At 38.6% G+C, this 23589-nt stretch overlaps 1 protein-coding gene across 4 annotated transcripts in view; it reads right to left on the bottom strand.

Moving 5' to 3' along the window:
* Positions 1-767: 767 nt before the first annotated feature.
* The window catches only part of CCDC50 (coiled-coil domain containing 50), a 77923-nt gene continuing 55101 nt past the window's right edge, over positions 768-23589 (bottom strand). For all 4 annotated transcript variants that reach the window (XM_081537339.1, XM_081537330.1, XM_081537311.1 and 1 more), the window contains 6 exons: positions 15600-15715; positions 13499-13543; positions 13316-13420; positions 11089-11168; positions 3210-3316; positions 768-1193 (listed from right to left, as the gene is read on the bottom strand). In XM_081537339.1, coding sequence (XP_081393465.1) covers positions 1174-1193; positions 3210-3316; positions 11089-11168; positions 13316-13420; positions 13499-13543; positions 15600-15715 — 473 coding nt within the window. In that variant the 3' untranslated portion in view covers positions 768-1173. The remainder of the gene's footprint in view (positions 1194-3209; positions 3317-11088; positions 11169-13315; positions 13421-13498; positions 13544-15599; positions 15716-23589) is intronic.

Genomic DNA, 23589 nt, shown 5'->3' with positions numbered 1-23589 from the left:
CACAGCATGACTGATATTTATGTTAACTAACTGATATGGAAAAAGAAGCATTTCCATGAGACTAGAAGATTAACAAAAATTCCAGATTTCCTGAAGAGGGGTTTAAGGTCTGGCACAAAGGAATCCAATGCCCATGTGTCACTAACATATGTGCAGGACTAAATACTTGGATGAAGACTTCTTTATCAATTTCAACTTCAAGTCCAATTAATTTGCTTATTGACAGATACGCAAAATATTTTTGAGAGGTTGCCAACCAATGAATGCTGCTATGTTTTATATGCAAGAGGAAAAATTCAATCTTACAGCCAGAGAAAATGACAGCATCATTACTTATATAAACAACTTTCCAATTCTAATTGCCCTGGCTTTATATGTAAATGTAAAATAAGAGAAGGGATACAAAATTTTTCATCTTTAATTGATCTTGCAGACTTAAAACTTCTTAGAATTAAATTTTTTCCAATAAGTACTGAAAAATGGTTCAATGCCCAGAGGCTTCAGAATTCTTGCTATTGAGGAGGCAATGGCAGAGACGGTGTTAGTAAATGATATCTAGGCCAATTTTCCCAGGAGGGTGTGTAAGGATACATAAAACCTCTACAGTCTTTATAGTCAGTTACATATTTCAACTGTTCCTTTTTTTTTTTCTTTTTAAATACTTTATGGTTGTGATTTTTTTCTTTCCCTGAATAGCGAAAAAAAAAAAAAAAAGCAAAAGTCTCTTATCTTTTAATATATCATACACTAATGCACCAAAAAAGCTATTTCTTATATTCTTTTATTCTGCATTGTATCCAAACATTATGTTTTACTTCGATCATTACCTCCACAAAATCCTAATTGCTAAGTTAAAGCCTATTCATTAAATATCAATACTCCATACCTAATGAAAATGGCATTTTATAGAGCTCTTAGATACTATACCCCAGGAAGCATATGCTCCGTAGAGATAGCCAATATTCAGAAGCTAGATTTTCTTGTACTGCCCAAGTGATCAGGAATAACCAAAACATTTTAAATGAATGAAAATTATTCGTGGTCCAAAAAACACTTGAGGATAAATCTCAGGAATACAAAATAGAGGAAGAAAAAAATAAGCGTGGAATGTGTTCTGTATTATCCAGTAATTTTGCTACAGTGAGTCCGTTTTCAAGGCAGATTCCTAGGTTTTTACGGTTTATAATGGAAACCTGAGGAGAGAAGGAAAAAGGAAGAAAAACGATTAAGGAAAAAATCTCTGAGACACTGTTTTTCTCCCTGTTCAAATAAAACAATGTTATCTGTATTTCTATGCATTTCAAATGGTTCATGTGTTTTGTTTGTTCTTGGTTGTAAGCATACAAATTGGCTCTCCGTATCTGTGGGTTCTCTATCCGGCATGGATTGAAAATATTCAGAAAAAATAATCCCATAAAGTTCCAAAAAGCAAAACTTAAATTTGACATATGTTTGAAGTATTTACAGAGCATTTACATTATATTATGCATTATTAATATAAGTAATCTAGAGGTGATTTAAAGTTTAGGGGAGGGTGTGCGTAGGTCATATGCAAATACTACGACATCTTATAAGGGGCTTAAGAATCCGGGGATTTTTGAGATCCTTGGGAATTCTAGAACCAATCTGCTGCAGATAGGTACCTAGGGAAACTGTACTTATATTCAGAATCAATGTGTTGGTTTAGTATTATGTATCAAATGTATGGCAAGGACATGAATGCACCTCCTAAAAGTAATGCTTATACATAATTTGAGAAAGAAAATCATGAGTTAAACAAGGGATGCTGAAAAGGTCACCAACTGATGAAAATCGTAGTGTATGGGTTGTTTTGATAATGTTCAACTAATCTCATCTTTTTGTCTTATTCTCAACATTGGATAAATGGCAGAATGATAGGGGAGCAGGAGGAGAGCTTTTTATTATGTTTATTTTTAATTGGAGGATAATAAGGAGAGAGTCAAAAAAAATACAATGCCTGGCAAAACGTGTCCCCCAAAATTCTAATTTAATGGGTCTGGAGTGGTACCTGTGCATTGATATCTTGTATATCACTGCAGAAAAGAAAATTTAAGTAAGCTTGGAAAGGTAATCATTAGATTTCAGGAAAGATAATGAAAACATCACCTAAGAAATCTTCAAAAACCATAAAAAATAAAAAAAACATTAATAAGACCTAATATTTGTGAAGTCTGTTGCAATCTGCTTTCACGTATTTTACTTATATAATCCTGACGATGCTGACACCATTAAAATCACCTATACTTTAAGATGAGCAAATTAATATGAGAAACTACATTTTCATTATCTCATTTTATGACTGTCATAAAATTACACATTAAGTCAATGCCTATCGTTGGTAAAGGAGACAGACCTGATTATTCCTTTCACTTTAAAGATCTGGTCCAACTTAGATCTCAGGTTCTTTCCTCATTTTCTTTGCCCCATTTTTCTTCTGTGTGATGTGTTTCTGTGATGTGTATGTGTATCTGTGTATTTTAATCTAATTAAGAAAGAGTCATAGGCAGATGGAAAACAATAGTCAGCACAGTAAAAGTCCAATAGATCTAAATGGGGGACATAGCCACCCATTAAGAATCTGGTAAAAGCTATGAACTCTCCCTGGAGAAAATGCAAATACTGCTGACCCCTGAACAATGCAGGGGGGGTTAGAGGCACTGACCCTTTGCATAGCTGAAAATCCACATACAATTTACAGAGGTCCTCTGTATATTTGTTTGCTGACCCAACCAACATGGATGGTGTAGTACTACAGTATTCACTACAGGAAGAAAAAAAAAAAAAATCCATGTATAAATGGACACTCAAGCAGTTCAAAACTGTGTTGTTCAAAGCTCAACTAAGTGCACAAAGAAAATCTTCCACTCAATTTAACGTGTCTGCTTTCTGTTTTTAAATCATTTTTTTGTTTGTTTTTTAATAAATGAAGAGTAACATAATGATCTTCTCCAGTGGATCTTTCCAACCCAAGAATCGAACCGTGGTCTCCCATATTACAGGCAGATTCTTCACCAACCGAACTATCAGGGAAGCCCTCTAATAAACGAAGAATAATATAATGATCTGCTCAGAAGAAGACTAACTTATTTTTCCACTCTAGTGATCTATAATATAGCACCTGGGTTTTCCACTATAGCATGGCAATTATTAAAAAAGATCTTACAGCTGATCGTATACATTTGTCTTACCTTTATGAGAAGACTCTGACTTTGAGTAGTGACGTGTGGAATTATGCTGGTTTCCAGAAGGAGTGTAATCCAAACCCTCAGCATCTGTCATGGCAGGTGGTGGTGGCCTAAGAAAAGTCAAGATTTAAAGAGATACTCTACGTAGTGATGACTACGATTCCACCCCTCACTGGATCACTTAGAAAAAATAGTTTCAGTGGAGATGCAAAGCTGGAATATTTCAGAGTCCTCATGGTAGTCCCTAGCCAGTTGCATAACCTTGGATAAATTATTTAACTTGTTTCTTTGTTGTTATGCACATAATTCAATACAAACAAGTATCTTCTGAGCACCTAATAAGTGTGAGGCACTGGCGGGCTTCCCAGGTGGCTCAGACAGTCAAGTATCTGCTTGCAATGCGGGAGACCTGGGTTCGATCCCTGGGTCAGGAAGATCCCCTGGGTCAGGAACTGGAAACCCACTCCAGTATTCCTGCCTGGAGACTCTCATGGACAGAGGAGCCTGGCGGACTACAGTCCATGAGATCGCAAAGAGTCGGACACGACTGAGCGACTAATACATTCACATTCATTCACTGTGCTAAGGGATAGATAAAGATTAATGAGGTATGATCACTGCCATTAATGAGAAATATATTTTGTTTTCACAGGTTTCATCAAGAAAAAGAGAAAGAAGGAAAAGACAGATGGGAGAAGAAAGTAATTAAGGGAGAGAAGGCAGCAGCTAAGAAGGGAGGGAGATGGGACACTGGTCAACACACAAAACTTAGAGCAAAGTTCATTAAACCACTAGGTGGCAGAGTAGAGCTTCGAGAAGGAAAGGACAGGTTTAATACATGTGCAACTTCATGTCAAAACAAGACAACTGTAAAAAAACATATGGGAAATTTTTAATACTCCAAAATTTTATTATTTTAATTATATAACAGATTTTTGAAGACACTTGGTATTGATAAAGATGTAAAACAAAATCTCTCATTTTTTTTGCTGTTTCCCAAAGGGGTGCTCAAATTGTGTGTTAAGAGCATGGAATCATTTGTTTATAAACATTAGAAATTAAGTAAGTGTTTTTCTTTCATTATTCACAGACATTGAGAACATTCACCTTTAAAAAGTAACATAAATCTTGGCAGGTAAAGTTGAGACAAAGCAATCTGACTCCAGAATTAAGAATGTTAACTAAAGAAGTAACTTACACTCAAGAAAACAGGATTTGTAATCAAGGTGGCAGGGTCTATATTTTACTCTTTTTATTATCCTCATTAGATGACCAAATACTGGAGAAACATAAGCCAACTGGTACTGTCAGAAAAACTCATCACCAAGGAAAGGGATGCTGAAGTGCTGAACAAAGTTTAGGATGTCAACAAATCCTCTAGGATCCCCCCATGAGGATAAACAAATCAGTCTAGAATGCCTTCAATTATCATTTTATTAATTGGTGTGCTGTTTTATTAATTTTTTACTTATGTAGAGAACAAATCTTGGGTTAATGCTTCCAGGGATCCTACCAAATTATCTGTTGCACTGAAGACAGTTATTTCAGTTAGGGGTATTTAAATCCAAAGTTAGAAAAATCTTGTTAACTAATAGTTTGCTTTATAGTTTCTGATGTATTAGGATTACCTATTTCCAACTGCTCTTATGAAATGATTTATATCTTTAAGCTAGTGATAAAACTGAATATACTTCAGAATTCACTCAAAATTCATTTCTTCAAGAAGTCTTCCCAGACACCCAGACTAGGTTAAATGTCTCCTTATGCTCTTCTAACAACCTGCATTTTTCATCCTTTTAGCATTTAACACAATTATAGTAGTTAGTTGCATAGCTGTCTGTTTAGATTATAAATTTCATAAGAGCAAGAAAATTTTTGTTGACTGCCACTTACTCTGGGTCTGGGCAATTACTATGGGGCTCAATAAATACTGGATAAATGAATAAGTGGAGAAAAATATATTTCATATTCATAAGAACACTGTAGGAACCAAATGATATTTATAAAATCCTTAAGTTTTTCTAAAGGAAAAATACAAAAACAAAATACCAAGTAGCATTATTAATATAAAATCCTATAGTTAAAACAGTTTAGAACTTAGGTTAAAACTTTTTTTAATTACAAAGAATTGGAATTAATTCAGATTATTGCCAACTAGTTTTGTTTTTTAGAGTAGAAATCTTTAATGGACAATGAAAATGACTTTTAATCCTGACTGTTACAAGCTCTACATGAGAATCTGTTTCCCCTTGAACTAGCAAGCTCCGTGTTTCTCAATCCTTGAAACCATCTCTTTCTGTATAAATGGTTAACTCATCTTCCACCATGATTAAACGCCAAAGAGAAAACCACAGAATCTAATAACCTTAACAAAGCATATCTTCTAACATTAATTGTACAAGTTATCTATAATAAGATCATAAGCTATAAGTTTTAACTATGAAAATACAGGTTTCATAAAATTCTTATTCATTTTGTTTTGCCATATATAGAGTTTTTCTGCAAATAAAGGTTTTTTTTCTTTTAGTATTTTATATTTTTATTAAAAAAATAAAAATATTTTTTTTATTTTTATAAAGACAAATATTCCTAAGTCAAAAAATGACTTTTTTTTACTAGTCATAGGCCACTTTTCACTCATTTACAATGGCAAGTTTTAAAAAGGATCATTTGATTATTTGTTCTTTCAATATATCAAATATTTTTAAGAGAACCCATTACATTTCAGAAAGTTGTTTTCAACTTTAATAAATCCTTTAAATAGACATTTCAGACTGTTCTATCATATAATGTCAAAAATACTGGTATTCTAAGAAGTCCAAGGACTTCAAAGGCTGTAAAATAACTCTAAAGATGATTTTAATTCCCTTTATTTAAAAAAAAAAAGGCATAATAAGCAACACCTACCTATTTACCTACTGAGAACATATTAATTCTTCTTATTTTACTTAGATGTTGTGCAGGGATATAAATAAAGCTGAACTAAATCTAAAATTTGCTTTAAAAGACATTTGGCATGTATGTAACTAAAAGCTATAAGAAGAACCAATTGTATACAATTAGACAAAGTACACTACTGTGCCCTAAATGTTTTACAATCTAATTTTCTGAAAGGTATTTACCTTTTGAAAGCCCATGGGTTTAAAAATAGAATATGGCTTTTCAAGAACACTAAATATATTCTATTTAAGGAAATAAGACTAGTAGTTTAAGTGTGAGCAATGAGTGACAAGAGTGTATATTTTTCAATGTCATAAAACTTATGCTTTAATAATTAGTAAATATATCATTAATAATCAGGACCAAAATACTGTACAAAGTTTCAATAATTTAGAGTTTTCAAATGTTAGATTTAGTGTTACTTTTGCTTTTTCTATTTAACATTCCCTCTTCCTCTTCCAATCAGTTTTTCCTTGACAAGCAACAGAAAGCAATAAAGAAAAAATAAAGGTTGCTTCCCAAAGACTTAAATGTTGACAATTTGCAGTGGAAAAGTAGCAGTTGCTCCATAACCATGACCCCAGACTGCCTGAGAGAAGTTAGAAAGTATACACATACTGTAGCCACAGCTACATGTTGTAGTGGGATGAAGAACAGTCAGCAGTGACTGAAATGAGTATTTGCCTAGGACACTGAGACTCACACAGAAATGAATTTCAGTTCAGTTCAGTTCAGTTCAGTCGCTCAGTAGTGTCCGACTCTCTGCGACCCCATGAATTGCAGCACGCCAGGCCTCTCTGTCCATCACCAACTCCCGGAGTCTACCCAAACCCATGTTCATCGAGTCAGTGATGCCATCCAACCATCTCATCCTCTGTCATCCCCTTCTCCTCCCGCCCCCAATCCTACCCAGCATTAGGGTCTTTTCCAGTGAGTCAACCCTTCGCATGAGGTGGCCAAAGTATTGGAGTTTCAGCTTCAACATCAGACCTTCCAATGAACACCCAGGATTGATCTCTTTTAGGATGGATTGATTGGATCTCCTTGCAGTCCAAGGGACTCTCAAGAGTCTTCCCCAACACCACAGTTCAAAAGCATCAATTCTGCGGCGCTCAGCTTTCTTCACTGTCCAACTCTCACATCCATACATGATAGACATGTGTAAATGTCCTGCGCCTGAGGTCAGGGGCAGCGGCCGGGAGGAGCTACCCCAAATCCAAGGTACGGAGCAGTGGCTGCACTTTGCTGGAGCAGCCGTGAAGAGATACCCCACATCCAAGGTAAGAGAAAACCATGTAAGACAGTAGGCACTGAGAGAGGGCATCAGAGGGGAGACAGACTGAAACTGCAATCAAAGACAACTAGCCAATCTGATTACATAGACCACAGCCTTGTCTAACTCAATGAAACTAAGCCACGCCATGTGGGGCCACCCAAGATGGACGTGTTATGGTGGAGAGGTCTGACGGAATATGGTCCACTGGAGAAGGGCATGGCAAATCACTTCAGTATTCTTGCCTTGAGAACCTCATGAACAGTATGAAAAGGCAAAAAGATATGGCAATGAATGATGAACTCCCCAGGTTAGTAGGTGCCCAGTATGCTACTGGAGATCAGGGGAGAAATAACTACAGAAAGAAGGAAGGGATGGATCCAAAACAAAAACAACACCCAGTTGTGGATGGGACTGGTGATAGAAGCAAGGTTTGATGCTGTAAAGAGCAATATTGCATAGGAACCTGGAATGTTAGGTCCATGAATCAAGGCAAATTGGAGGTGGTCAAACAGGACATGACAAGAGTGAACATTGACATTCTAGGAATCAGTGAACTAAGATGGACTGGAATGGGTGAATGTAACTCAGATGACCATTATATCTACTACTGTGGGCAGGAATCCCTTAGAAGAAATGGAGTAGCCATCATGGTCAACAAAAGAGTCCAAAATGAAGTACTTGGGTACAGTCTCAAAAATGACAGAATGATCTCTGTTCGTTTCCAAGGCAAACCATTCAGTATCACAGTAATCCAAGTCTATGCCCCGACCAGTAATGCTGAAGAAAGTGAGGTTAATGGTTCTATGAAGACCTACAAGACCTTCTTGAACTAACACCCAAAAAAGATGTCCTTTTCATTATAGGGGACTAGAATGCAAAAGTAAGAAGTCAAGAAACACCTGGAGTAACAGGCAAATTTGGCCTTGGAGTACAGAATGAAGGAGGGCAAAGGCTAATAGAGTTTTGCCAAGAGAACTCACTGGTCATAGCAAACACCCTCTTCTAACAACCCAAGAGAAGACTCCACACATGGACATCACCAGAGTCAGCACTGTAATCAGATTGATTATATTCTTTGCAGCCAAAGATGGAGAAGCTCTATACAGTCAGCAAAAACAAGACCGGAAACTGAATGGGGCTCAGATCATGAACTCCTTATTGCCAAATTCTGACTTAAATTGAAGAAAGTAGGAAAAAACCATGAGACCATTCAGGTATGACCTAAATCAAATTCCTTATGATTATACAGTGGAAGTGGGAAATAGATTTAAGGGACTAGATCTGATAGAGTGCCTGATGAACTACGGACGGAGATCTGTGACACTGTACAGGAGACAGGGATCAAGACCATCCTCATGGAAAACAAATGCAAAAAGGCAAAATGGCTGTCTGAGGAGGCCTTACAAATAGCTGGGAAAAGAGGAGAAGAGAAAAGCAAAGGAGAAAAAGAAAGATATTCCCGTTTGAATGCAGAGTTCCAAAGAATAGCAAGGAGAGATAAGAAAGCCTTCCTCAGTGATCAATGCAAAGAAATAGAGGAAAACAACAGAATGGGAAAGACTAGAGATCTCTTCAAGAAAATTGGAGATACCAAGGGAACATTTCATGCAAAGATGGGCTCAATAAAGGACAGAAATGGTATGGACCAAGCAGAAGCAGAAGATATTAAGAAGAGTTGGCAAGAATACACAGAAGAACTGTACAAAAAAGATCTTCATGACCCAGATAATCACGATGGTGTGATCACTCACCTAGGGCCAGACATCCTGGAATATGAAGTCAAGTGGGCCTTAGAAAGCATCACTACAAACAAAGCTAGTGGAGGTGATCGAATTCCAGTTGAGCTATTTCAAATCCTGAAAGATGATGCTGTGAAAGTGCTGCGCTCAGTATGCCAGCAAATTTGGAAAACTCAGCAGTGGCCACAGGACTGGAAAAGGTCAGTTTTCATCCCAATCCCAAAGTAAGGCAATGCCAAAGAATGCTCAGACTACTGCACAATTGCATTCATCTCACACCCTAGTAAAGTAATGCTCAAAATTCTCCAACCCAGAATTTAGCAATACGTGAACTCCTGAGCTTCCAGATGTTCAAGCTGGTTTTAGAAAAGGCAGAGGAAGCAGAGATCAAATTGCCAACATCCGCTGGATCATCAAAAAAGCAAGAGAATTCCAGAAAAACATCTATTTCTGCCTTATTGACTATGCCAAAGCCTTTGACTGTGTGGATCACAACAAACTGTGGAAAATTCTGGAAGAGATGGGAATACCAGACCACCTGACTTGTCTCTTGAGAAACCTGTATGCAGATCAGGAAGCAACAGTTAGAACTGGACATGGAACAACAGACTGGTTCCAAATAGGAAAAGGAGTACATCAAGGCTGTATATTGTCACCCTGCCTATTTAACTTATATGCAGAGTACATCATGAGAAACGCTGGGCTGGAAGAAACACAAGCTGGAATCAAGATTGCTGGGAGAAATATCAATAACCTCAGATATGCAGATGACACCACCCTTATGGCAGAAAGTGAAGAAGACCTAAAGAGCCTCTTGATGAAAGTGAAAGAGGAGAGTGAAAAAGTTGGCTTAAAGCTCAACATTCAGAAAACTAGGAACATGGCATCCAGTCCCATCACTTCATGTGAAGTAGATGGGGAAACAGTAGAAACAGTGTCAGACTTTATTTTTTGGGGTTCCAAAATCACTACAGATGGTGACTACAGCCATGAAATTAAAAGATGCTTCCTCCTTGGAAGGAAAGTTATGACCAACCTAGATAGCATATTAAAAAGCAAAGACATTACTTTGCAACAAAGCTCCGTCTAGTCAAGGGTATGGTTTTTCCAGTAGTTATGTATGGATGTGAGCGTTGGACTGTGAAGAAAGCTGAGCGCCGAAGAATTGATGCTTTTGAACTGTGGTGTTGGAGAAGACTCTTGAGAGTCCCTTGGACTGCAAGAAGATCCAACCAGTCCATCTTAAAGGAGATCAGTCCTGCATGTTCATTGGAAGGACTGATGTTGAAGCCGAAACTCCAATACTTTGGCCACCTCATGCGAAGAGTTGATTCATTGGAAGAGACCCTGATGCTGGGAAGGATTGGGGGCGGGAGGAGAAGGGGATGACAGAGGATGAGGTGGCTGGATGGCATCACTGACTGAATGGACATGAGTTTGGGTAAACTCCGGGTGTTGGTGATGGACAGGAAGGCCTGGCTTGCTGCGATTCTTGGGGTCACAAACAGTCGGACACAACTGAGCAACTGAACTGAACTGAAATGTCATGCACACACCAATGTGATCATGGAACTCAGTAAACATTTAACACCTGAGATTTTACTTAAGAAAATGGTTAATCTCATCCCTTCTTAGTTGAGTGCAGTTTATTCAGTGACTCCAGAGATAAGAACTGGTCCTAACAAAAAAGTGCATCTCTCCTTACCTCAGTTTCTATAAAATTCCCCATCTTCCTGACTTGACTTGCTCAACACAGTTTAAAACAGAAAACAAAGCTTGAAAATAATCCTGCAAGACTTGATACCACCTCACAACTGCAGATTTCTGGATCTCCTCTCCAAGGAACAAACACTCTTTTCAGGCAGCCAATATCTCTTGCTCACCCCAAGGTCAAGATCCTCACTTCCCTTTTCAGGTGTCATCTTACCGTGCTGGTCTGTCATTCTTGGAACGGTGAGGTTCATCACTCTCTTTTGACTTTGAGTGTGCTGATTTAGCTGTTTTGGGCTAAGTGGGAAAGAAAAAAGACACACACACACACAGAGAAAACAGCAAACAGAGAAAAATCAGATTTGTAGATTATCTAAATGATGTCAAACTCTCCGTTCATAATTTTAGGTTACTTACACCTAGCTTAGCAACATAAAATATTTTTAAACACAGTCACTTAAAGACCAAAAAATTATAGCTATGAAAGAGTGTTGCAGGTGTCAGTACAACCAGATGAGTGGACTAAACCCTCACAAACAGGCTCTATCACAGAGGTGTGCTTGGTCACTCGTTAGTAGCAAGGCAGCTACGTGGCAGCTGACAAGAACTGTAACTGAGCACGGATGTCTCAAGCCTTCCCCCTCCCCCATAGCCTCTGCTTCAGCTCTTTTATGAAGTACTTAGATAAAAGTATATGGTGCTCACTCCCTGAGTGGTTTTACAGATGTGAAAACCCCCACCAAATGGAAGACGTGAACTACCTGATGACCATGAGCACATAGTCTCCAGATCGTTTAAAAATGCTTTCCTGAAACCCACCAGGGAGTTCGGGCCTTTTGAGTACTAGCTGTCCCTGACTACATGTATGGAGCCTTACAATAAATGCTACACTTTCCTTCACCACAACCCGGTATATCAGTAGATTTGCTTTACTGTATAAGAGAGAGCAGATCCAAGTTTGGTTCAGTAACAGAACTGGAGGACTCCCAGAGTCTATGGAATCCAGCTTCATGCTCTTAAACTTGTTTCTTAACATCTGACCTAAGTCATAACTTTCAAGCCCAGAAATAAGGCATATTCATGTCAACTTTTCTAGAGAGAAACAACTCCAGCCCCACTGACAGAATCTAAAAATAACAGAAGTCCTGATGCTTGCTAGAAATGTGACCTTCTTCCTCTTCCCTGTCTGATTTGTAATCTTTAAAAATACCTACTCCAGCATAGCTGAGTTAACAAAGAACTTGAGGAACTCTTGGGCAATTACTTGCAGCTTAATTTACATAACAGGAGCATTTGGGAAGCCTTCTATGAAAATAATGTATGTCTATTTGGAGAAATCCTGAATTACAAACAGGGTAAATAGATAACATGGAAATAATATTTTCATTTGCTTTTAGATTCACAACTCAGCAACAGGCAACAGTAGAGAAATACTATTACAATACTTTCTCTTTCTTCATTTTTCTCAAAACATATGCTGAGACTATGACAGGACCAGAGGCCCAAGGGAGGACTTTGTTTGAGAGAGAGAGGGAAGTGGGGAGGAGAAGAACCGAGTGCAACCTCAACCATATCACGGACACACACCTGGCTGCATCCTTCCAGCCCAGTACAGACTGCCTCCCTAAAAGCCTTTACAGTATAAATCCTCACTCCAGCTCCTTTTGTTTTTCCATTATGCATTTTTTAGCCAGCTTGACCTCACATTTGTTAGCTGTCTATAGTCTGTCTTCTTCCCAAAATTATACATTATTCTGAGGAAAATCTATCTTTGTCTCTCTCTGTAAGTCCAGAGTGGTGCTTTGCACACAGAAACTAATGAGTAAGATCTGTTTAACTAAACTTGCAGTCACCACATACAATAATTAGATTATGGCAGAATGAACAGCAGTCGCTGTCTATTTTGTCTCTACTATTTCTGATTAACAAGAAGAAGGTAACAATTGAAGCTCATGCAAGATAGTTTCATAAGCAATGATGGCTGGTGATAAGAATGGCTGTACATCTGCCATGGATCAAGTGATGCCAGAGGCAAGAAAGACAGCTGGCATAGGATCAAGAAGGGAGGACAATATAAGCAAACAGAAAAGTCCAAAGAGGAGGGGAAGGGCCACCGTGGAAATTTAAGAGTATGTGGAAAACATTGCATTTTCCTGGAAGGCAAGCAGAGTAAAACTATGTCTGCTTGTGGCCACAGGCATCTACCTCTCAGTAGGTCTTAAAATGAAGGAAATGAGTTTTTCAACCTCATAAGTAAGTTCTTTACATAGTTACTTTGAAGAATTCAACATGATTTTTCACGGTGAAACAACTATTATAAGTCAGATTCACATACCAGAGACAGATCATTTATATGCCCTAAATATATCTGTGAGCTTAGCCTAAAAGAGGACTCCCCATTATAGTTTTACTTGTATTTCTCATTAAAAACAAACAGACTCTACCTTCCACTCAGGGTCATGCTTTCTTTTGTCCAAAGATGATTTCTCCCGCTCCCTGGCTTTCTTGTAAGCTTTCTTTTCTTCAGCCATTAGAAGTCTAGCAATTTCCTAAACAAAAATTGCAAAGTAGAAAATTATTGGGATATTTCCAAAGAATAATGGCTAAACAAATTAACATGAACGCACCTCATCCTGGGCAACTTGAGCTGCTCTCATGTCCACCTGGGTAGCCTATGGTACAGAGAATACAAAAAAGTATAATTTAACTGGAATCTAAGTTGTCCATTGGAAAAAAAAAAAGCTTACATTAAAAAAAAAAACCCACTGGTATTTGAAACTAATTGTGATCAACATCCCTGAAGATGATAATCAGATTGTATACTTTCATTAGCCAGTTCAGTTCAGTCACACAGTCTGTTGGACAGAAGGATTTCCTCATTTTTATAGCTGAATAATATTCCATTATACATATATATATATTGTCAACTACAAGCTGGCACTTGCCAAGATCATTGCCGACAATTGAACAAATAGGGCATTCACCAACTACCTCTGCAAAGACTAAACCCTGCACTGTGGCAGCTGTAGACCTTCAACACAACCTGAGGGAGTTCAGGGTGGCGTAAGGCACTCTGTGCTTGAGACAATCTGGTGAGATAGGTCTTTCAGTTCAGTTCATCTGTATATTTGAGGTTACTGATGTTGCTCCCGGCAATCATTAGCCAGAACAGGGTCTATTTTTACCAAATTACACAGTGTGTAATAAAGAGGAGAGTGAAAAAGTTGGTTTAAAGCTCAACATTCAGAAAACTAAGATCATGGCATCCGGTCCCATCACTTCATGGCAAATAGATGGGGAAACAGTGGAAACAGTGACAGACTTTATTTTTTGGGGGCTCTAAAATCACTGCAGATGGTGACTGCAGCCATGAAATTAAAAGACATTTACTCCTTGGAAGAAAAGTTATGACTAACCTAGACAGCATATTAAAAAAACAGAGACATTTCTTTGCCAACAAAGGTCCGTCTAGTTAAGGTTATGGTCTTTCCAGTAGTCATGTATGTATGTGAGAGTAGGGCTATAAAGAAAGCTGAGCGCCAAAGAACTGATGCTTTTGAACTGTGGTGTTGGAGAAGACTTGAGAGTCCCTTGGACTGCAAGGAGATCCAATCAGCCCACCCTAAAGGAAATCAGTCCTGAATGTCCTTTGGAAGGACTGATGTTGAAGCTGAAACTCCAATACTTTGGCCACCTGATGCGAAGAGCTGACTCATTGGAAAAGACCCTGAAGACTGATTATATTCTTTGCAGCCAAAGATGAAGAAGCTCTATATAGTCAGCAAAAACAAGACTGGGAGCTGAATGGGGCTCAGATCATGCACTCCTTATTGCCAAATTCAGACTTTAATTGAAGAAAGTGAGGAAAACCACTAGGCCATTCAGGTCTGACCTGAATCAAATCCCTTATGATTATACAGTGGAATTGACAAATAGATTTAAGGGACTAGATCTGATAGACAAGAGTGCCTGATGAAATATGGATGGAGGTTTGTGACACTGTACAGGAGACAGGGATCAAGACCATCCCCAAGAAAAAGAAATCCAAAAAAGCAAAATGGCTGCCTGAGGAGGCCTTACAAATAGCTGTGAAAAGAAGAGAAGTGAAAAGCAAAGGAGAAAAGAAAAGATAAACCCATTTGAATGCAGAGTTCCAAAGAATAGCAAGGAGATATAAGAAAGCTTTCCTCAGTGATCAGTGTAAAGATACAGAGGAAAACACAGAATGTGAAAGACTAGAGATCTTTTCAAGAAAATCAGAGATAGCAAGGGAACATTTCATGCCAAGATGGGCTCGATAAAGGACAGAAATGGTATGGACCTGATTCAATTGAAAAGACCTTGATGCTGGGAAAGATTGAAGGTGGCAGGAGAAGGGGACGACAGAGGATGAGTTCATTGGATGGCATCACCATCTCAATTGACATGAGTTTTAAGTAAGCTCTGGGAATTGGTGATAGACAGGGAGGCCTGGCATGCTGCAGTCCATGGGGTCACAAAGAGTCGGACACGACTGAGCGACTGGACTGAATTGAACTGAACTGAACTGAATGCTTACTGAGTGAATAAAACTGGACACTTTATTCCTGTTGCCTTGCTTTTTCCATCCATAAAAAAGGTATCAGTTTCTCACCAGAAAGCACTAAACACCTATTATATAAATGCCAAGGTTGATTCAACTCACAAAAATCCAGATTCACCTAAAATCTTGTATTAAATTCTGCTCACCAAAATTTCTTCTTCTTGAAGTTTTCTGGCAATTTCAGCATCATACCATTCCTGATCTCTGTGGGTCACTCGTGATGGAGTAGAAACTGCTTCTTTCATCACTCTGGGCTTGATTCCTAGAAAAAAGTCAGTGAAATAAGGCTATTGAGTAATTTCGTGGGAAGTTGCAACATTAAGAAAAAGAAGTTTGTCTTCAGTACCTAACTGTGACAATACTGCATCCACTCTAAAATTCAGTGTAAGGTGTGATGGAAATAACTGTTTCCCCTAGGCAGGGGAGAGGTGATACAGGTAATCCACACATTTAAACACAGTTACCCACCCAAACCTGTCTGGTGAAAACTGCCTCTCACATAGTTTCTCCAACAGAAGCTAACCATACAAAGAACTGTAAAGTGAAGCTTTTGTAAAACAGGAAGTGAAAAAAGATTAAGTCCCTGAAATAAAAAGAATTTAGAGAAAAGAAAGTTAGCTGGAATTCTGAAGAGACTAAGCTGTCAAGGCTGGAGGAGATGAGAGGCTTTCCATTTTTCTGCCTCAGCCCTGCAGACCTTACTTCAGAGGGAACAGAAACAGCATCACCTGGGAGTTCTGTGACAGTGCCTACTAACCAACCAGTGGCCGTGCCCTGGGTTTTGCTCTGATGGTCTCAAATTCACTTGCTTTACATCTCTGTCAGGGCTCTGATCAGTTTAATGTTGTTAAATTTTAAGGAGGATATAACATATGTGAAATGTCAGCACAATGACCTTAAGAGTTTTATTTGCTCTGAGGAGAAAGGAACGTGGGGACTAGTGGGAACTTCGACTTTTTACTTTGAAATGTTATATGTGTTAGTCACTCGGTCGTGTCCAACTCTTTGTGACCCCATGAACTGTAGCCCAACAGACTCCTCTGTCCAGGAGATTCTCCAGTCAAGAATACTGGTAGTAGGTTGCCATTCCCTTCTCCAGGGGGTCTTCCCTGACCCAGGGATCAAATCTGAGTCTCCCACATTAAAGAATCATAAAGAATCATTGCAGGCAGATTCTTTACCTTCTGAGCCACCTAGGGCAGTATATATTCCTTTTATAACTTTTAGGTGGTGAATGCTAATGGTTATTCCAAAATTGTGTGTACTGCCCTCTTGGTATCCTTTATAAATTACAATTTTTCAACAATGTGAATGTATTATATTCAAAAATAATAAAAAATGCTTTATGCAAGATTAACCATCTAGAACAGTGACTTTCAGTAAATCTGTCACTGAAGGGAGGAAAAATAATTTACTCCTAGTTGCCTATTTCTTTATATTAGTGGTTCTCAATCATGTCTATACATCAGAATCACTTGGGATACTTTAAATACACGTGAACATTTTTAACCCAAACCCCTGAGATTCTAATAGCTGTAGCGTGGGTGAGATCTGGCCTTTGTTAGTTTGTTTTAAATCTTATAGCTGATTCTTAATTGCAATTACCTCTGGAACTACTAGTGTATTATGTCCATCAAATTAACTGCAGATGAACATAATTTTTATCAAAATGCCTTACTTCATGATTCACTTGCTTTAAATAAAAGAAGAAAAAGTAAAGAAAAAAATACAACTAAATCCTGGGCACATGAAGAGTTTACTTATCTGGTGCAGCCTCTTTTAGAGCTTTAAATCCAGCATGTGGTAAAACCAAAAGCCACAGGCTCATCTGCCTTACCACAAGTGAAGACTAGTGAACCTGCTTTCTTAGGTTCAGTTCAATTAGCACCAGCTTACACAAAACATGGAACCTACTTCAACTTCACATCATCCCTAGAGCTTCCAGATCTTATGCTGGCTGGGCTAGGTTTAATGCAGATTTCCAAGTTGTTTGGGACAATCAGGAAACAGTGGCATACTCACTCCCAAGAGTAGATAAACCTCCTTGAGTTATGATTAGCTTGGTCATAATGAGAAGGGAAGATTTTAGGGAAAAATAAATAGAAATAGATAGGCATTGGGCAAGTTGCAATTGGGAAAAGTCAATGGACAAGATAGGTTTCTGTACCATATGCCCATCTACCGAGCCCCCTGGTGTCTCAGACAGTAAAGAATCTGCCTGCAACTCAGGAAACTTAGGTTCGATCCCTGGGTTGGGAAGATCCCCTGGAGAAGAGAATGGCAATCCACTCCAGTATTCTTGCCTGGCGAGTTCCACAGACAGAGGAGCCTGGTGGCCACAATCTATGCGCTCGCAAAGAGTCGGATACTACTGAGTGAGTAACACTTTCACTTCATGCTCATCTACAGGAAAAGGACACTTCCTCGAGCAGTCCAAAGCCTAGTTGAGGACAAAAGGGGAGATCACACCCTGCTCCTTCAAGTAAGCCATCTGGTAAAAGAAATACAGTGGAAATGCGCTCAGATTTCGAGAACTAAACTTTCTCTATGGCTGTGCCTCCTACTCTATACCATAAAATTCACTAAGAAAATATTTTGCTTTAATATCAATTAAGGATGCTTGGAAGGCATTCAAATGAAATGGTCAAATGAAGAGTCTTAATTGATTTGAAAGGGTGTTCAGTCTGTGACTTCTTGGTAGCTAAAAAGAGAATAACACATGGGAATTCTGTGGGGGTCCAGTGGTTAGGACACCGAGCTTTCACTGCTGAGAGTGTGGGTTCAATCCCTGCTCGGGGAACTAAGACCCTGCAAGTTGTGCAGCCAAAAAAAAAAAAAAGAGAGAGAGAGAGAATGACACACAGATCAATGGAGCAAAACAGAGAACCCAGATGCATATATGGTCAATTAATTTATAGCAAAGAAGACAAGAATAGACAATGGAGAAAGGACAGTCTCTTCAGTAAATACCACTAGGAAAACTGGGCAGCCATATTCAAAGGAATGAAAATTGACCATCTACCTATACCATACACAAAAATTAACTCAAAATAGATTGAATACTTGAACATAAGACCCAAAACAACATCCAACTAAAAAACTACTTCATAGCAAAGGAAACTGTCAACAAAATAAAAAGGCATGGGAGAAAAAAAGAATGGGAGAAAATATTCACTAATCACATATCTGATAAGGGGTTAACATCAAAAATATATAAAGAAATCATACAACTCAACAGCAAAAACACAATCTGATTAAAAAATAGGCAGAAGATCTGAACAGACATTTTTCCAAAGGAGACATACAGATGGCCAGCAGGTACGAAAAGGTGCTGAACATCACCAATCATCAGGGAAATGCAAATCAAAACCACAATGAGGTATCATATGCACATCTTTAGAATAACTATTATCAAAAAGACAAGAAACAACAAGTGTTGGCAAGGATGTGAAGAAAAGAAAATCCTTGTGCACTGTTGGTGAGAATGTAAATTGGTATAGCCACTATGAAAAGCAGTATAAAAGTCTCTCAAAAAAAATTTTTTTTTAAAAATTAGAACCACCATAAAATCCAGTAATTCTACGTCTGGAATTTATCTGAAAAAAATGAAAATACAAACTCAAAGAGATATGTGCACCTTGTGTTCACTGTATTATTATTTACAATAGCCAAGACATGAAACAACCTAAGTGCCCAACGATGGATAGATGGATAAAGAAAATCTGAGATAGATTTACACACACATATACACACACAGAAGAATATTATTCAGCCATAAAAAGAATTAAATCTTGCCATCTACAACAACAGGAATGGACCCTGAAGGCATCTTGGTAGGTAAAGTAAGAAAGAAAAAGGTTCAGTTCAGTTCAATTCAGTCGCTCAGTCGTGTCCGACTCTTTGCGACCCCATGGACTGCAGTATGCCAGGCTTCCCTGTCCATCACCAACTCCTGGAGCTTACTCAAACTCATGTCCATTGAGACGATGACGCCATTCAACCATCTCATCCCCTGTCGTCCCCTTCTCCTCCCACCTTCAATACTTCCCAGCATCAGGGTCTTTTCAAATGAGTCAATTTTTCACATCAGGTGGCCAAAGTATTGGGGTTTCAGCTTTAGCATCAGTCCTCCCAATGAATACTCAGGACTGATTTCCTTTAGGATGGACTGGTTGGATCTTCCTGCAGTCCAAGGGACTCTCCAGTCTTCTCCAACACCACAGTTCAAAAGCATCAATTCTTCAGCACTCAGCTTTCTTTATACTCCAACTCTCATGGAAAAACAGACTGGTTCCAAAATACATCAAGGCTGTATATTGTCACCCTGCTTATTTAACTTATATGCAGAGTACATCATGAGAAATGCTGGACTGGATGAAGCACAAGCTGGAATCAAGATTGCCAGGAGAAATATCAATAACCTCAGATATGCAGATGACACCACCCTTATGGCAGAAAGCGAAGAAGAAATAAAGAGCCTCTTGATGAAAGAGGAGAGTGAAAAAGTTGGCTTAAACCTCAACATCTGATCAAACTAAGATCATTGGCCTCTGGTCCCATCACTTCATGGCAAATAGATGGGGAATCAATGGAACCAGTGACAGACTTTCTTTTCTTGGGGCTCCAAATCACTGCAGTTGGTGACTTCAGCCATGAAATTAAAAGACACTTGGTCCTTGGAAGAAAAGTAATGACCAACCTAGACAGCATATTATAAAGCAGAGACATTATTTTGCCAACAAAGGTCTGTCTAGTCAAAGCTTTGGTTTTTCTAGTAGTCATGTATGGATGTGAGAGTTGGACTATAAAGAGAAAGGTAAATAATATATAATTTCACTTATATGTGGAATCTAAAACAAAACAACAAAAACAAAAAATCCTGAGCCCAGAGATACCAAGAACAGATTTGTGATTGTCAGAGGAGGGATTGAAGGATGGGCAAAATGGGTAAAGAAAGTCATAAAATACAAACTTCTGGTTATAAAATAAATAAGTCATGGGGATATAATGTATAGTATGGAGACTGTATTATACTGTACATCTAAAATTTGCTAAGAGAATAAATCTTAAAAGTTCTTATCACAAGAAAAAAAATTGTAATTAAGTATGGTGGTGATGTTAACTAGCCTTACTCTGGTGATCATTTTGCAATATATACAAATATACACTTGAAACTTATATGTCAACTATACTCCAATAAAAATAAATATTGTTAAATTTTGAGGTAATTTCTCCCTAGGTTAAATATTTAGAGGGAGAGAGAAGAGTTTATTTGAACTCTTTGTTTGGAACTTGTTCAGTTCAGTTCAGTTCAGTTGCTCAGTCATGTCCGATTCTTTGCGACCCCATGAATTGCAGCACACCAGGTCTCCCTGTCCATCACCAACAGCCGGAGACTACCCAAACCCATGTCCATAGAGTCAGTGATGCCATCCAACCATCTCATCCTCTGTTGTCCCCTTCTCCCCCTGCCCCCAATCCTACCCAGCATTAGGGTCTTTTCTAATGAGTCAACTCTTCCCATGAGGTGGCCAAAGTATTGGAGTTTCAGCTTCAACATCAGTCCTTCCAATGAACACCCAGGATTGATCTCCTTTAGGATGGACTGGTTGGATCTCCTTGCAGTCCAAGGGACTCTCAAGAGTCTTCTCCAATACCACAGTTCAAAAGCATCAGTTCTGCGGTGCTCAGCCTTCTTCACCAACCAACTCTCACATCCATACATGACCACTGGAAAAACCATAGCCTTGACTAGAGGGACCTTTGTTGGCAAAGTAATGTCTCTGCTTTTAAATATGCTATCCAGGTTGGCCATAACCTTCCTTCCAAGGAGTAAGCGTGTTTTAATTTCATGGCTGCAATCACCATCAGCAGTGATTTTGGAGCCCAAAAATATAAAGTCTGACACTGTTTCCACTGTTTCCCCATCTATTTCCCATGAAGTGATGGGACCAGATGCCATGATCTTAGTTTTCTGAACGTTGAGCTTTAAGCCAACTTTTTCACTCTCCTCTTTCACTTTCATCAAGAGGCTCTTTAGTTCTTCTTCACTTTCTGCCATAAGGGTGGTGTCATCTGCATATCTGAGGTTATTGATATTTCTCCCGGCAATCTTGATTCCAGCTTGTGTTTCTTCCAGCCCAGCGTTTCTCATGATGTACTCTGCATGTAAGTTAAATAAGCAGGGTGACAATATACAGCCTTGACGTACTCCTTTTCCTATTTGGAACCAGTCTGTTGTTCCATGTCCAGTTCTAACTGTTGCTTCCTGATCTGCATACAGGTTTCTCAAGAGACTTTTGGAACTTGTAGATCTCATTAAATAGAAAATTTCTACAGTCTAGAATACTAGATTTCTAGACTGACAAGACTGCTGACTAACTGCTGCATCAGTTCAGTCGCTCAGTCGTGTCCAACTCTTTGCGACCCCATGAATCACAGCACGCCAGGCCTCCCTGTCAATCATCAACACCCGGAGTTTACCCAAACCCATGTTCATCGAGTCAGTGATGCCATCCAGCCATCTCATCCTCTGTCATCCCCTTCTCCTCCTGCCCTCAATCCTTCCCAGCATTAGGGTCTTTTCCAATGAGTCAACCCTTCGCATGAGGTGGCCAAAGTATTGGAGTTTCAGCTTCAACATCAGTTCTTCCAATGAACACCCAGGACTGATCTCCTTTAGGATGGACTGGTTGGATCTCCTTGCGGTCCAAGGGACTCTCAAGAGTCTTCTCCAACACCACAGTTCAAAAGCATCAATTCTTCAGCACTCAGCCTTCTTCACCGTCCAACTCTCACATCCATACATGACCACTGGAAAAACCATAGCCTTGACTAGAGGGACCTTTGTTGGCAAAGTAATGTCTCTGCTTTTAAATATGCTATCCAGGTTGGTCACAACCCTCCTTCCAATGAGTAAGCATCTTTTAATTTCATGGCTGCAATCACCATCAGCAGTGATTTTGGAGCCCAAAAATATAAAGTCTGACACTGTTTCCACTGTTTCCCCATCTATTTCCCATGGAGTGATGGGACCAGATGCCATGATCTTAGTTTTCTGAACGTTGAGCTTTAAGCCAACTTTTTCACTCTCCTCTTTCACTTTCATCAAGAGGCTCTTTAGTTCCTCTTCACTTTCTGCCATAAGGGTGGTGTCATCTGCGTATCTGAGGTTATTGATATTTCTCCCAGCAATCTTGATTCCAGTTTGGGCTTCTTCCAGCCCAGCATTTCTCATGATGTGCTCTGCATATAAGTTAAATAAGCAGGGTGACAATATACAGCCTTGACGTACTCCTTTTCCTATTTGGAACCAGTCTGTTGTTCCATGTCCAGTTCTAACTGTTGCTTCCTGACCTGCATACAGGTTTTTCAAGAGACAGGTCAGGTGGTCTGGTATGCCCATCTCTTTTAGAATTTTCCACAGTTTATTGTGATCCACACAGTCAAAGGCTTTGGCATAGTCAATAAAGCAGAAATTGATGTTTTTCTGGAAAAACTGCTGCATACTTCATACCAAAGTTGAAAAGAGCTTTTCTAAGTACCTAAGAAGGAATTTCATATAGTACACTGTAAGCCTGTCATTATGGAAAACAGATGCTTCAAAATGTTATTAAATATAGTTAATTCAAAGAAATTAAGAAAATGATGGTCTTCATTTTGGTAACCTAAACATAATCTGGAAACTAGCTTTCAAAAAGCAGGTGAGCCACATTTTCAACAGTTCCACAATCACTTTTTAATCAAATTCTTGCTTATTTTTTTCTGTTCATCATTCTCCAGTTTGAGAAAATAAGAACCTCCCTCAGTAAACAAACAAAGCTTACCTTTAAAGAAATTCTGATAAAATAAAACTGCTAAAAGTACTGGTATTCAAGATAAACTTATCTCAAACTATGGAATAAGCTTATATATATTGACACATGGATCCTGATACCATTCACATGTATTTTGTAAGAAGCCAGTCTTGGGAATATCATAGAATGGTGTTTAATGGCTCTGAGAGGTTGGAAGTTAAATTCCAGAAAATTAATAAGCTGTTTCAATCTAATAGCCCAGTAGCGATGTTACCCTCAAAGGTAGTATGGATTTACTGCTCTTTAGAAAATTAGCCAATCATATATTTAATTTAGCAAT

Source organism: Giraffa tippelskirchi, chromosome 2, assembly GCF_054371585.1.
Source record: "Giraffa tippelskirchi isolate mGirTip1 chromosome 2, T2T-mGirTip1v1.2.pri, whole genome shotgun sequence".
NCBI lineage: Eukaryota > Metazoa > Chordata > Mammalia > Artiodactyla > Giraffidae > Giraffa > Giraffa tippelskirchi.
This window is presented reverse-complemented; position numbering and strand designations above follow the sequence as displayed.